The 12898-nt window shown below is 46.4% G+C and overlaps 2 protein-coding genes across 2 annotated transcripts; both read right to left on the bottom strand.

Annotated features, from left to right (window-relative positions):
* Positions 1-2469: 2469 nt before the first annotated feature.
* On the bottom strand, positions 2470-3405 carry LOC309852642 (olfactory receptor 6Z7-like; the record flags this gene model as incomplete). The annotated part of the gene is made up of 1 exon (XM_082709713.1): positions 2470-3405. Exon 1 carries the CDS (start codon positions 3400-3402, stop codon positions 2470-2472), a length of 933 nt encoding a protein of 310 aa, XP_082565839.1. The 5' UTR covers positions 3403-3405.
* An 8286-nt stretch (positions 3406-11691) lies between these two features.
* LOC309853288 (olfactory receptor 10A7-like) lies at positions 11692-12689 on the bottom strand (the record flags this gene model as incomplete). Its single annotated transcript, XM_082711127.1, has 1 exon — positions 11692-12689. The coding sequence occupies one exon, from the start codon at positions 12687-12689 to the stop codon at positions 11700-11702; it is 990 nt and encodes a 329-aa protein (XP_082567253.1). The 3' UTR covers positions 11692-11699.
* Positions 12690-12898: the final 209 nt, after the last annotated feature.

The raw sequence follows: 12898 nt of genomic DNA, 5'->3' as shown, positions 1-12898 counted from the left end.
ACCTGGCCCTGCAAACCTCCGGCTATGCCTCCTTCTCATTGCCTCTCTCTCTCTTTCCCTGCCTGTCTACAGATCAGAGTTTCAGTGGGGAGCCCCAAGGCTCTGGAGGATAATGGGTGCTATAAGGAAAGACCCTGGATCCCTGGGCAGCTGCAGGAGGGAGGGCACCCCTAGGCAAGGTGCACAGAATCATGGCACAGGAGAGAAATAAACCAGGGTGCTGAGGTGCTCAGTGAGGTCTATCACAGTCACCGATTGTGTTATGCTGCCCTTTGCCGTCCTCTTAGACTCACGTCTTGGCCTGGCCCCTGCTCCAGGCTCTGATGAGCTGCACATAGGGTAAGTGGAGAGCACAGCACCTCCAGGCTATGCCCCGGTGTGTCCAACTGGACCAGAAGCAGGCCCACGGGAAACTACTCAGCATTTGTGGGTCTGTGGCTCCCAGGGCTCAGTGTGTAAACTACACATGGTCCAAGAGGAGAGATGGAACAAGTGTAGAAATTGAAAAAAAGAAGGAAAGGCGTTATTATTTGCAGGTAACTTGATTATTTTCACAGAAAATCTTTAGGAATCTACGAAGCACACATTAGAGCTAGTATCTGAGATTAGGAAGATTGTAGGATACAGGACAAGTGCACAGAAACCAGTTTTGTTTCTAATGGGAAAATAAAATTTACAGAACGATTAAGTATACAAAAGTATTGAAAACATTAAATACATGGAAATAAATTGACAGAAAGACACACGTGACCTCCACTGTAAGAAATCTGAAGCACTGCTGACAGGACAGCTAAAGGTTCAAAGTGCTAATAATGGGAGCCACCTCAGAGTCCCCCACAGATGAATGAACACGGACATGTGTGGTGTTTACATGTACACACACACACACATGCATGCATACACACTGGAATGTTACAGAGACATTAGAAAAGATGAGATCATGTCAGTGTAGATGGGCCTGGAGTGGACTAGGCAAAGTGAAAAAAGAGAGACAAATACCAAATGACTTCACTCTGTGTGGCATCTAAGAAATAAAAAAGCATGGATTGCGGGGAGCACTGGGGGTGGTGCATAAACAATGAATCTTAGAACACGGCATCAAAAACTAATGATGTATTGTATGGTGACTAACATAACACAATAAAATTTTTAAAAAATTTTAAGTGCTAAATAAATGGAAAGGTAGGCCATATTTATGATTTGAAAGACTCAGTGTTGTCAAAAATGTCAATTCTCCCCCCAAACGATGTTTAGATTCAATCCAATCATCATTATAATTGAAGGGGTATTTTTTAAATAAAAATGTATAGCTGAGTCTAAAATTTATATGGTAATATAAAGAACCTAGAAGTACCAAAACAATCTTGACAGAGATTGTTTTGTATCACAAGCAGGCAGAGAGGCAGGCAGAGAGAGAGAGGGAAGCAGGGTCCCTGCTGAGCAGAGAGCCCAATGCAAGGCTCGATCCCAGGACCCGATATCATGACCCAAGCCAAAGGCAGAGGCCCAACCCACTGATAATAATAATAATAATTTATTTATATATTTATATTTATTTATATATATGTTTATATATAAATATATGTTTATATATTTATTTATAAATAAATAAATAAAATATTTTTATTTAAAAAAGAAGGTACTCTTAAGAATACAGGTAGGTCGGGCATCTCGGTGGCTCAGGTGGCTAAGCATCCAACTCTTGATTTCTGCTCAGGTCATGATCTCAGGGTGGTGACGTTGGGCTCCACATTCTGCACAGAGTCTGCATGAGATTCTCTCTCTCTTCCTCTGCCCCTCCCCTGCCCACGTGTGCATGCACTTCCTCATAAATAAATAATGAAATCTTTAAAAAGGGACTATATAAGTAATTGCTAGTAACAGAGAAATGGGGAAGAAATTGAGAAAAGGCCCTGTCTTAATTTTTTATTCTATATGCATATATCAGCATATCACCATGTCAAACATATGTCTATTTCCTTTTATTTAATAGCCCCAGTGTTTATCTCCAAATGAATATATTTATCCCATCCATTGTGGATGGAAATTATGTTGTTTCTCCTTCTCTTTTCATTATAAAGCTGCTATAAATATCTCCGTATCTGTGACCTAGCTCTACTTGTGGGGACATATAGAAATATCCCTAAGCATTTCTCATTCTAGGAATGAAATGATGGGGTTAAATTTGCACTTCTTGGTTTACTAATAAGGTGGACCATCTTGTCGTGTGAGTTTACCAGTCACTTGTCATTCATCTGTGATGACCCGCTTTCTCATAGACATTATTCACTTTTCCCGTGGGTAATTCAGACTTTGTTCTTCATTGACGTGAACTCCTTGTTTATTAGATGGGAAACATAGTCCTTCAGCTTTTCTTCCGCCTTCCGGTATTCTGTGTGGAATTTCGTGGCCATGGCCGATCTTCAGTCCGGAGATGAGAGGTTCCATGACCTGAGACCCGAATCAAGGTCAGTGGAGAGTTTTCCGAAGTGCCGCGTGTACCTCCCTGTTCCGCAGGCAGTAGATGACGGGGTTGCACATGGGTGTGAGCACCGTGTAGACGACGGACAGCACCTTGTTGAGGTCCATGGATTTAATGCGGCTGGGACGGCAGTAGATGAAGAGGGCTGCTGAGTAGAAGATGCCCACCACCACCAGGTGGGAGGCGCAGGTGGAAAAGGCCTTGCGCCGGGCGGCGGCAGACGGCATGCGGAGCACGGCCACCCCGATGGCGGAGTAGGAGGCCAGTGCTACCAACAGTGTCCCACAGAAGATGACGATGGCAGAGATGAAGTCCACCAGCTCGGTCAGGGCCACATGAGTGCAAGACAGGTTGAGCAGAGGGGAGACGTCACAGAAGAAGTGGTTGAGGACGTTGGGACCGCAGTAGGACAGGCTAGCGATGCATGTCGTCTTGGCCACCGAGACCAGCAGCCCCCCAAGCCATGAGGACAGGGCCAAGCCCAGGCAGACTCGGGGCCTCATGAGCAGGGGATAATGGAGTGGGCGGCAGATGGCCACGTAGCGGTCATAGGCCATGGACGCCAGGAGGGTGCACTCTGTGCAGATGAGAACTATAAAGAAGAAGAGCTGGGTCATGCAGGCTGTGAAGGGCACATGGCAGGGACCGGTCCGCAGCCCCACGAGCAGGCTGGGCACGGTCACTGACACGTAGCACATCTCCAGGCAGCTGAGGTTGCCCAGGAAGAAGTACATGGGCTTGCGGAGCTCGCTGTGACTGCACACGAGGTAGATGATGAGTGTGTTCTCCAGGAGGGTCAGCACGTAGAGGGTCAGGAAGACAGCAAACAGGACATCCTTTATGTCTGCCCTGGTGGACAATCCCAGCAAGACAAACTCCTGGACTCTGGTCATGTTGCCCACCTCCAGGGACCTCTCCATCTGAGGAGAGACAAAGCTTGTTGACATCCTGGTTTCTTCAGAGACACAGTAGTTAAGAAAAAATTAGGAAATTTTTTGGAGACCCTTTTCCATTAGGAAATGGAGACCCTAGGACTGGGTTAGCCAGCTTCTGTTGGAAACTGACAAATGCTGAGTAGAATCTGTGGGCCAAACTCTGAGCATGAGATCACAGTCTTTACTCGGATTGGCCTTACTAAGTCTGTGTCCTTACACAATCAGACCTCCTGAAAATTGGGAGAGAATCATTGGCTTCTCATGAGATTGTTTTAATAAATAAAGGAATGGATGGGAATTGGTATACCAAATAAGAAATTGGGATTGTTATTATTTCTGTTCCCAAAATGTGATTATTGTAGGTTATATTTTTCCTTTCTTTGTGAAATCTGTGTAGGACTTTGGAAGTAGTCTATAAATCTGGAGTAGAGCAAGATGGTCAGCACTTTTGTTTGAAAGTGGTCCTCTTCTCAATGCAAATTTATTTTCAGAATCATATTAGGCTGTAGGTCACCAATGATGATGTTCAAGAAGAGTGAGGAGAGAGGAATCCCCCAAAAAACTGACACTCCTTTCAGCAGAAGGCTGGAAATATCATTTATTGTATCAATGTGTGTGTTATCACAAATACACATGGGCATTATTCCCCCCCCCCAAGATAATTGTTTCCCCCCGATACATTTCAAGAAGCTGAGGTTGACTGAAAAAATTGATATTGTGCCCTGGAACATATGATCTCATAATGGAAACTTCTATAACTCATTGAGGCCCTCTTATGCATTAGTAACTTGCCATAAAACCCACTTATATTCATTGGTTTTATGCCACAACACAGATATGGAGCCCAAACAGATAAATTCACTTGCCCAAGACCATACAGCTAGGATACAACAGCACAAAGAAAGACACACAGCTGAGCCAGACGTCTACGCTGTGCCAACTTCATTCCATTTCATCTTCACGATCAAGCCTGTAAAGTCTACACCTGGGACATGGGGAGTAAAGAGGTGACAACTGACCCAACTGGAGAATCCTTCTGACTCTAGGCTGTCATTCACAGAATTCATTCAATGGCACTCATTAAACTTCCCTTTCTATGCTAGGTGTTGGGAGTACATGGGTGAAGAAGACACATACAGTCCAAGTCTGTGGTCACTGATTTCCTAGGAGAAAGAGTCAATGAAACAAACAAACCAATAAAAAAAAATCCATTCCCGATTAGAGGGGGCTGTGAGATTGGTATTCAAGGCTATACGAGCAAAAATAATTGAGGATGAACTTATGACAGAGGTCAGCATCTGCCAAGCTTTCATAAGAAAGATGTCTCCTCTGCACAGCAATGTTAGGGAAGAAAGATGTCCTGAGAGTCAACCTCTCAAGTTATGTTAGCAGGCACCTGGGAGAACTTCTTGCATGAAAGAATTTGTCACTCTAAGTTTTCTCCTAGCTGCAGAGAGCCAGAGTCTTCCGAGAGGCTTGATTTGTAGATCCTAAGGTTCTTTGCAAAGGCACAAGAAGCACAAGCTAATTCAATTCTCAGGACACCCAGGTGTTGTATATGTTACTGTACCAACACAGACGGGGCAGCCGCAGTTCCGAGGTGTGGACACCACCCACTTCACAGCTGTCAAGAGGAACTTGCACCCCCAGTGAGCACTTCCTGGACAGGAGTCCACTCACCTTCCATTTCCCATCCGCCTCAGTCCTTCCCCCCAACTGAGACTTCTCGCGCCTCACCTTTTCGGTTCCGGCTCTGATCCTCATTACCTTCTCATCCGTACCCCCTCGATACTCCTCCACCTGTCCTTTCCTGTGTTGCCTTCCCTAACCTAGGACTTCAGATGAACCAAGAGACCCCTGGATAATGTGCAGCAAGACCAGTGAAAGCAGCCCTGGAGGCCACAGTAGCATCTCAAATCCCAAGATATTCAGACTATTCCATCCCCAAACTCGTTGTCATCCACGAATTCTTCGCTAAGAGCTGGGCTAGGTTCAAGGGAGCTGTGGCGGTCTGGTCCCCAGGGCAGTTGGGGTCACAGAGCTTTATCTGCCGTCTTGAGCACTCTACTTAACTTCAGTCGTCTGTTATTCAAAAGGACAGATAACCATCTCTCCTCTTAACTGTACAGTGTCCCCACTCTCAGGAGAGGGCAACATAGTGTAGTGGTTAAATCCTGAGCTCAGATGTATACAGAAGTGGGTTTCGCTCCTGTTGTTCTAAATGAAACCTAGAATTTCTCTCATGAGAAGACAGACCCTTGGCTGACGAAGTCTTTAGCAATCCTTATTTATTAAGTAAGGGGCTTTGTGCAAAGAAGCAGTGCGCCAAAAGTGATGGCCACATAAGCATGAACCAAACTGGTTTTAGCCTCAAAGTGTTTGAGAACGTTCAAGCAGTGGGACTCTGGGAAAGTCACTCAATCCATTTAATCCTGCCTATAAATTAACATACAATACGTGAATAAGTACCAAGGGAGGGTTAGATCATTAATATTTCCAAAGTATTCAGAGTCAGTACCTGGGATGCTTTGGATATTCTATAAAAGACCGTCTCTCTCTGTTGTTCCTTGTCCTCACCCCCCAAGACGAACATCTGGTCTCCTCGCGTGACGGTCGAAGGACAATAGCTTCAGATCTGTTCTGGCTGATGGTGCTCCTGGAAGAGGCTCAGATGCACTCAGCTCCTGACCAGAGGAGGAGATACCGAAGAGTAGTTCAGTCCATGTTGGAAGAAGCTGTTCCTGGTTCTGAACGAGGCACCCACTTCTCCCACCCTTGTTTCTCTTCGTGGTTCTGGATGCTCGAAGTTGCCGAGTTGACTCTCCTCATGGTGAGAAGGAGGCAGGAAGGCTGGCTTAAATTGGAGCTCTGGACCTCAGAGACCTTCCCTGGTCTCTGCAGATTTGGAGAAGAGTTGGTGTGAAAAACACTTTTACTGATACTCTGTGTAGCCTTAAGGGGAGGAGGAGCCATCATGCATTGACTGACTTGCTCCCCAATGCCTGGTCTTGTGTTTGTGTCCTGGGAGATACAGAGGAGTGGTAAAATCATTCTTGCCTTTGGTTGATAAGTTCGGTTACAGAAACACATGTTCATAACTTGTTCTGAGAAGAGCAAATGCATCTGAGGGCCACAGGAGAGGATTTGCCAGGACAGACTGGAGGCAAAGATGGCACTGCGCATTGAAAGTGGTGGCAGGTGTGGGTATCGCACCTCCGTGTTCACATCAGTGTCATCCACAACAGACAAAAGATGGGAGTCACCCAAGTGTACGTGGATGGAGGCAATGACAAGCAAACTGTGGCATATACATAGAATGAAATTTAGCTCTCCATAGCAAGGACGGAAATTCTGGTGCATGCTACTACACAGAGAAACCTTGAAGACATTATGCTAAGTGAAATAAACCAGTCACAAAAAAATGTTGTGTGATGTCACTTATATGAGGTGCCTAGAGTAGTCAAATTCCTGGAAAAAGAGTGTAGAATGGTGGCTGGAGAAAGGGGAAATTAGTGTTTAATGGGTACCAAGTGCCCATTCTTCCAGACATAGTCTTCTGGAGATGGATGGCAGTGACAGTTACACAACATTGTGATTGTACTTACTACCAGAGAACTGTTCACCTAAAGATGGTTAACAAGGGCAAATTTGATATTACATATATTTTTCCACAACTGGAATCACTACAACCTTTATATGCAACCTTAAGACATTTATATGACTCTTTCCACACCTTTAACCTTGCTCACACAAACATCCAGAGGCCTAAAGTATATTGACTCCTGAGGAACCTTCCAAACTATTCTTTCTGATATGACATTACCTTTCCTCCCAAGGAAATCCAATTCAACCCTTTAAACTTCACAAGAAACTTCAGTCTCTGAAAAATATGAACCGTCTTTTCTCTAGTCACACGGAATTAGTTTCCTTCTCTAATAAAACAGCATGGTGTGATGTGATTACTTCTGTGACCACGGCAGGTGATTGGTCAGTGTTGGTTAAGCATTCACGCTCCAAATAAGGTTGTAGGAATATTCTTTTTTTGTTTTGTTTTGCTTTGTTTTTTTTTTAATGAATTAATTTATTTTTAAAATTTCTTTTCAGTGTTCCAGAATTCATTGTTTATGCACCACACCCAGTGCTCCATGCAATCTGTGCCCTCCTGAATACCCACCACCAGGCTCACCCAGCCTCCCACCTCTCTCCCCTCCCAAACCCTCAGTTTGTTTCTCAGAGTCCACTGTCTCTCATGGTTCATCTCCCCCTCCAATTTCCTCCAACTCTCTTCTCCTCTCCATTTCCCCATGTCCTCCATGTTATTAGGAATATTCTGCATGGTTGGAGCCTGACACATGACATTCAGCTCTTGACCCAAATCTCAACAGCTGCAGAACCTTCATGATTTACTCTATCTCTGAACCTCCCTATAAAATAAGATAACCCTTCCTTCCTGCCAGGTTCATTGAAGGGATAAAAGTATTTAATGCATGTAAGTCTCTGAACTCAGTGCAAATTATATACCCCGCACCTAGATGCAATAATATTGCCACAAGGGCGCCTGGGTGGCTCAGTGGGTTAAGCCGCTGCCTTCGGCTCGGGTCATGGTCTCGGGGTCCTGGGATCGAGTCCCGCGTCGGGCTCTCTGCTCATCGGGGAGCCTGCTTCCTCCTCTCTCTCTCTCTCTCTCTCTGCCTGCCTCCCTGCCTGCTTGTGATCTCTCTCTGTCAAATAAATAAATAAAAAATCTTTAAAAAAAAATATTGCCACGAGACAGGTATGAAACCAAGACATCTTGGAAAATTATATTAGCAAGTATGTGTCCCATGTTCAGTGTGGTAATTGACACTTAGTAGATACTCAATACATACTAGCTCATCTTCATCCCAATGTTCAAAATAATGACCCAGTGTGCTACTACAACATCCCTCACACTGAATTGCAACTTAAAAAAAAAAATTTTGTGTCCTCAACTACAAAGAGTTATTTAAGAAGAAGAAATTTGTCTTTTCTTTCTGTATCCAGAGGCAAGCACAGGGTTTGACTCACAGTGCGTACTTTGGGGATGTTTGATGATGGCACATGGGTAGGATAAAACTAGAGGTCTGCTTCTCACTTCCTAGAAAGTTCTGGGTCTCGTAAAATATAGGCTTGACTTCAGAAGGCTTTCTCATGATACATTCAGGTACAGAGGAGACAGGAGGAAAGAGGAGGAATCTGGGAGAATGGTGGCCTGGAACTAAGTGTCCCAAGGTTTTGTTGGGTTCTTTGGTTGTTGGAAGGTCTGAATTAGAGACTAGGACTTAAAAACCAGGGTTTACAAGGCCGTGAGGTTCTTAAATCCAGTACCCATTGGGTCATGTTTCCAAGAAGAGCCCGAAAAAATGGTGAGAAGGACAAAAAAACCCAAGGACATCTTCTTGAGAAGAGCATTGTAAAGTGACCTTGGCAACCACTGGGTCCAGGCCAAACACATAACTGCAGTGTCAGGCAGGGAAACTGGGGCTGAGATTGTATCATTTTAAGTCCTTTGGTTGCTAAAAAGAGAAGCTAACACTGGGTCACTTAAGTCAAGGAAGTGGCTGGAGAACGTGGGATTGCTGAAGGACCATATTTTGCCAGGATCACAGACCAGGACACTTTTGGCAAACTGGATAAGAAGTACCAGGCCAACCACAGAGAAGAGTCGGTTCCATATTCAGTCCTTGTTTCACTCAGTGATCCAATTCCAGGGAGAAAGTGTGGGAGTGACTTAGTTTGGGGACACCAAGTCAACACCCTATACGTGGTGAGGGCAGAGCGAAAGACTTCCATCAAACTGTCAAAGACAAAAGACTAGGGAATAGGGTGCATGTAGCTTCCCAAAGACAAGTCCACCTATGGTTATGGGAAGAAGGGTGAATAAGTGCACAACAGGAGAATCAACAGATGTCATGAGAGATGCCCTGTGGCTGACTAAAGTGGTGGCTTATCACATACCAGGAGGCCCAGTCTTTTACCTCCTCCCTTTCTCAGCTGTACTGGGCATGGGGTTGATGGCCCAGTGACCACTTCCATATTCTAAGTGATAGTAGAACTGAGGTTCTTGGACATAACTCTCTACAGAGTTGGCTGAGTGGATTTCAGTGGTGAAGACCTCGGGGTTTCAAGGTAGGAAAGAGAGTTTGGTTAGATTGTAGACCACTTTCCTTTTAGTGTTTGCTTTGGGGTTGATGTGTGGCCTTCCTTATCCTCTCCCTTCTAGGAGGGATCTGCTAGGCTAGCATATCCACAGCTCTACATTGCAATCGTCCAGGGCACTTTTTCATGAATACATTATTTCTGGGATGTGATCTCAAAGTTTCTGATTTGGTAGATCAGGGTGGGGCTCACATGAGGTGTCACATCTCCGTGTTTAACGACCACCCCAGGCATTTCTGAACCACATCTTAGGAAAATTCTGCACATTCCTGAAAATCATGAGGGCCCAGATAATGCTGTCATATTCGCCACAGTGTCTTGAGAGCCTCCAGAGGTGCCTGACACATAGTTGGTGTTCGATGCACACTTTGTTGTTCGATGCCAGAGTAAGGAGAAAACACTAGGGAAAGGTGAAAACATTGGCAGAAGGGGTATGATAACAAAGAGCAGGAACTCATTCAGCCTTGTGCAGTAGTTGTGCATTTAGACCGGTTGTCTCATTGATCGCCACCATAATCCTAGGTGGAGGAAGGGCAAGCGTTCTTCCTCAAACCCTTTCCCGTATAGACAGGGTGAGACTGAGCCTCAGAGAGACTTGTCCAACAACTCATATTGAAGGATTTTATTCCATGCTTGAACTCCAAGTCCCCCAGTGCCAAATCCAGCCTCCTGGGAATACTATAGGATGTTTCCTCCTGAAGATAGAGCTTTGGGCTTCTAATCTATGTGGACAACTATGGGAATAATGAATGCGGATCATTAACTGAGCACCGACTGTGTTCCAAGCTCCATGCTAGGTGCTTCCACACATCCCCTTGTTGAATAGTAACAATCCAGTGTGGTAAGTATGGTTACTATTCCCACTTCACAGATGAGAAGACTGAGACTCAGAGAAGTCAAGTCCTAGTCTGTACAACCAAGAAAATAAAGAGTGACAGTTCACATCCAGATTTGTCTTCTAGGAAAACCAGATGCCTTCAAAAGTAGACCATAAATTAAAGGGAAGCAACCTCTTCTCTGATACACTTACCTATATTCAAAAAAATATTCTTACTGAGCTTTGGAGAAGAAATGATGTAACTCGCATACCAGGTTAATTATTAGAGAAGAGATGAGTAAATCAGGGCACTGAGAGGGACAGAACACCAAACCAAATGACTTAAGTAAAAGACATATTTACTGGTTCATCTAAGAGGAATTTCTAAGGGCAGAACAGACTTCAGGCATGGCTGAACTCAACAAAATCATAAAACTACACCCCCCCCCCCCCATCTACCACTACTGGTTCTGATTTTCTTTGCAATAATGCCATTATCAAGCAGGAACACCCCTGTTAAAGACCAGATAGTTGATGGCATCTACAAGCTTACATTCTTAACAGCTATGAACAAAGAGAAGTTTGAACAGAATTCTCAGTATCTGGCTCTCTAAAGGAAGTTCTAAAGGCCCACTCCTCCCTTTGCCAGTATTGTTTGTTGTATAACCTCATGGTTCCTCCCACAAAGAGACAGAGTGTACTTCCTTACCCTGTGACTATGGAGATAGCCATGTGACTTGCATTGGCTAATGCCATCTTCTTAGGTGTGACATGGCTAAAGGTTTGAAAATCAGTTGAAAAACTGGGCCTTCTCATTCACTGACTGTAATGAGAAAAATCATGCCAAAACTCTGGACCCAGCAGAAGGATGGAAACGTGTGGACCAGACTAACTAAACTAAGTGTATGACAGTCAACACGCATTTGCATGAGCAAGCCTACCCAAGAGCAGAAGAACCACCCAGAAGACCTCAACCTAGATTAGCTAACCCTCAGTTGATTGAAGATTCACGGAACTAAATGATAAGCTTTCACACTCTACATACTAGCATTCTTGGGGCACTTCCTACCTAATACACTTTAGTTGACCCAAATTAGGCTCATTTGTCCACCACTACCAAATAATTGTAATCAGGGACTGAATTCTCTGTCATGAGCCTTTTCTAAGAACCAGCACCACCATGACTGCAAGAGGAAAAAGATACAGTTTCCCAGAAAAAGTCAGAGTAATATACCACATATTTGCATACAGATCCTTGTCAAACCTCCATCAACAATTCCTGAAGAGGTCATTCATGGGGTCCAGATTCCTGGCGACGGCAACACACGCGCCCCAGGGCGGCCTTCACCTCCTTGTTCCGCAGGCTGTAGATGAGGGGGTTGAGCATGGGGGTCACCAGGGTGTATGACAGGGACACCACCTGCTTGCTTTCGGGGGAGTAGCTGGCCTTGGGACGCAGGTGGATGACCCCTGTGGTACCGTAGAACAGAACCACCACCATTAGGTGGGAGGCGCACGTGGACAGGGCCTTGTGGCGCCCAGTGGCAGACGGCATGCGGAGCACGGTGGCTAGGATCTTGCCATAGGACGTGGCTATCAGACAGAAGGGAACCATGATGACCAGCACTGTGGCCACCAACACATTGGCCTCGAAGACGCTGGTGTCCCCACACACCAGGCTGAGCAGCGGGGCGATGTCACAGAAGAAGTGGCGGATGCCATGGGGCCCACAGAATGGGAAGCTGAACAGCCAGATGGTGAAGACCAGTGACACAGGGATTCCGGCCAGCCAGCACGTGGCAGCCAGCAGGCGGCAGAGCCGGGGGCTCACCAGGGCGCCATAGCGCAGGGGCCTGCAGATGGCCACATGGCGGTCCCAGGCCATGGCAGTCAGGAGGAAGCACTCGGACGTGACACACGACAGCACCAGGAGCAGCTGCAGGGCGCAGCTCGCGGGGGACATGCCCTGCCCCGGCCGCAGCAGGGTCACCAGCAGCCGGGGCACGATGTCCAGCGAGAAGCAGATTTCCAGCAGGGCCAAGTGGCGCAGGAAGAAGTACATGGGCGCGCGCAGGGCCGGGTCCAGGGCGCTCAGCAGCACGATGAGCGCATTGCCCAGCAGCGTGAGCAGGAACATGGCCAGGAAGAGCGCCGCGAGCAGCGGCCGCAGTGCGGGCACGTGCGCGAAGCCCAGCAGGACCAGGTCATGGGCCGTGCAGCTCTGGTTGGCGCAAGGTGGGGCTTCGGGGTCGCCCGGGGGAGCCCCGGCGGTTGGCATGGACCTGGGTGGGCGCAGGAGCTCTGGGAGTGGAAGAGGTAAGGAGAGGCCATGAAGGGCAGAGCTGGGCCTATGCAGGCTCTGCCTCCCCAAAGTGCGCTGCACAGATCAGGGGAGGCATCTTATCCGAAGGCAAATCAGCACCGCCACACACAGGTCCTCCTTGAATGCCTTCCATGAGCCTGGCAGGAGATCCCAGGGCCTCAGGA

Source organism: Mustela nivalis, assembly GCF_964662115.1.
Source record: "Mustela nivalis genome assembly, chromosome: 18".
NCBI classification, from domain to species: domain Eukaryota; kingdom Metazoa; phylum Chordata; class Mammalia; order Carnivora; family Mustelidae; genus Mustela; species Mustela nivalis.
Note: the sequence above shows the minus strand (reverse complement) of the source record. Positions and strands in the feature narration are given on the sequence as shown.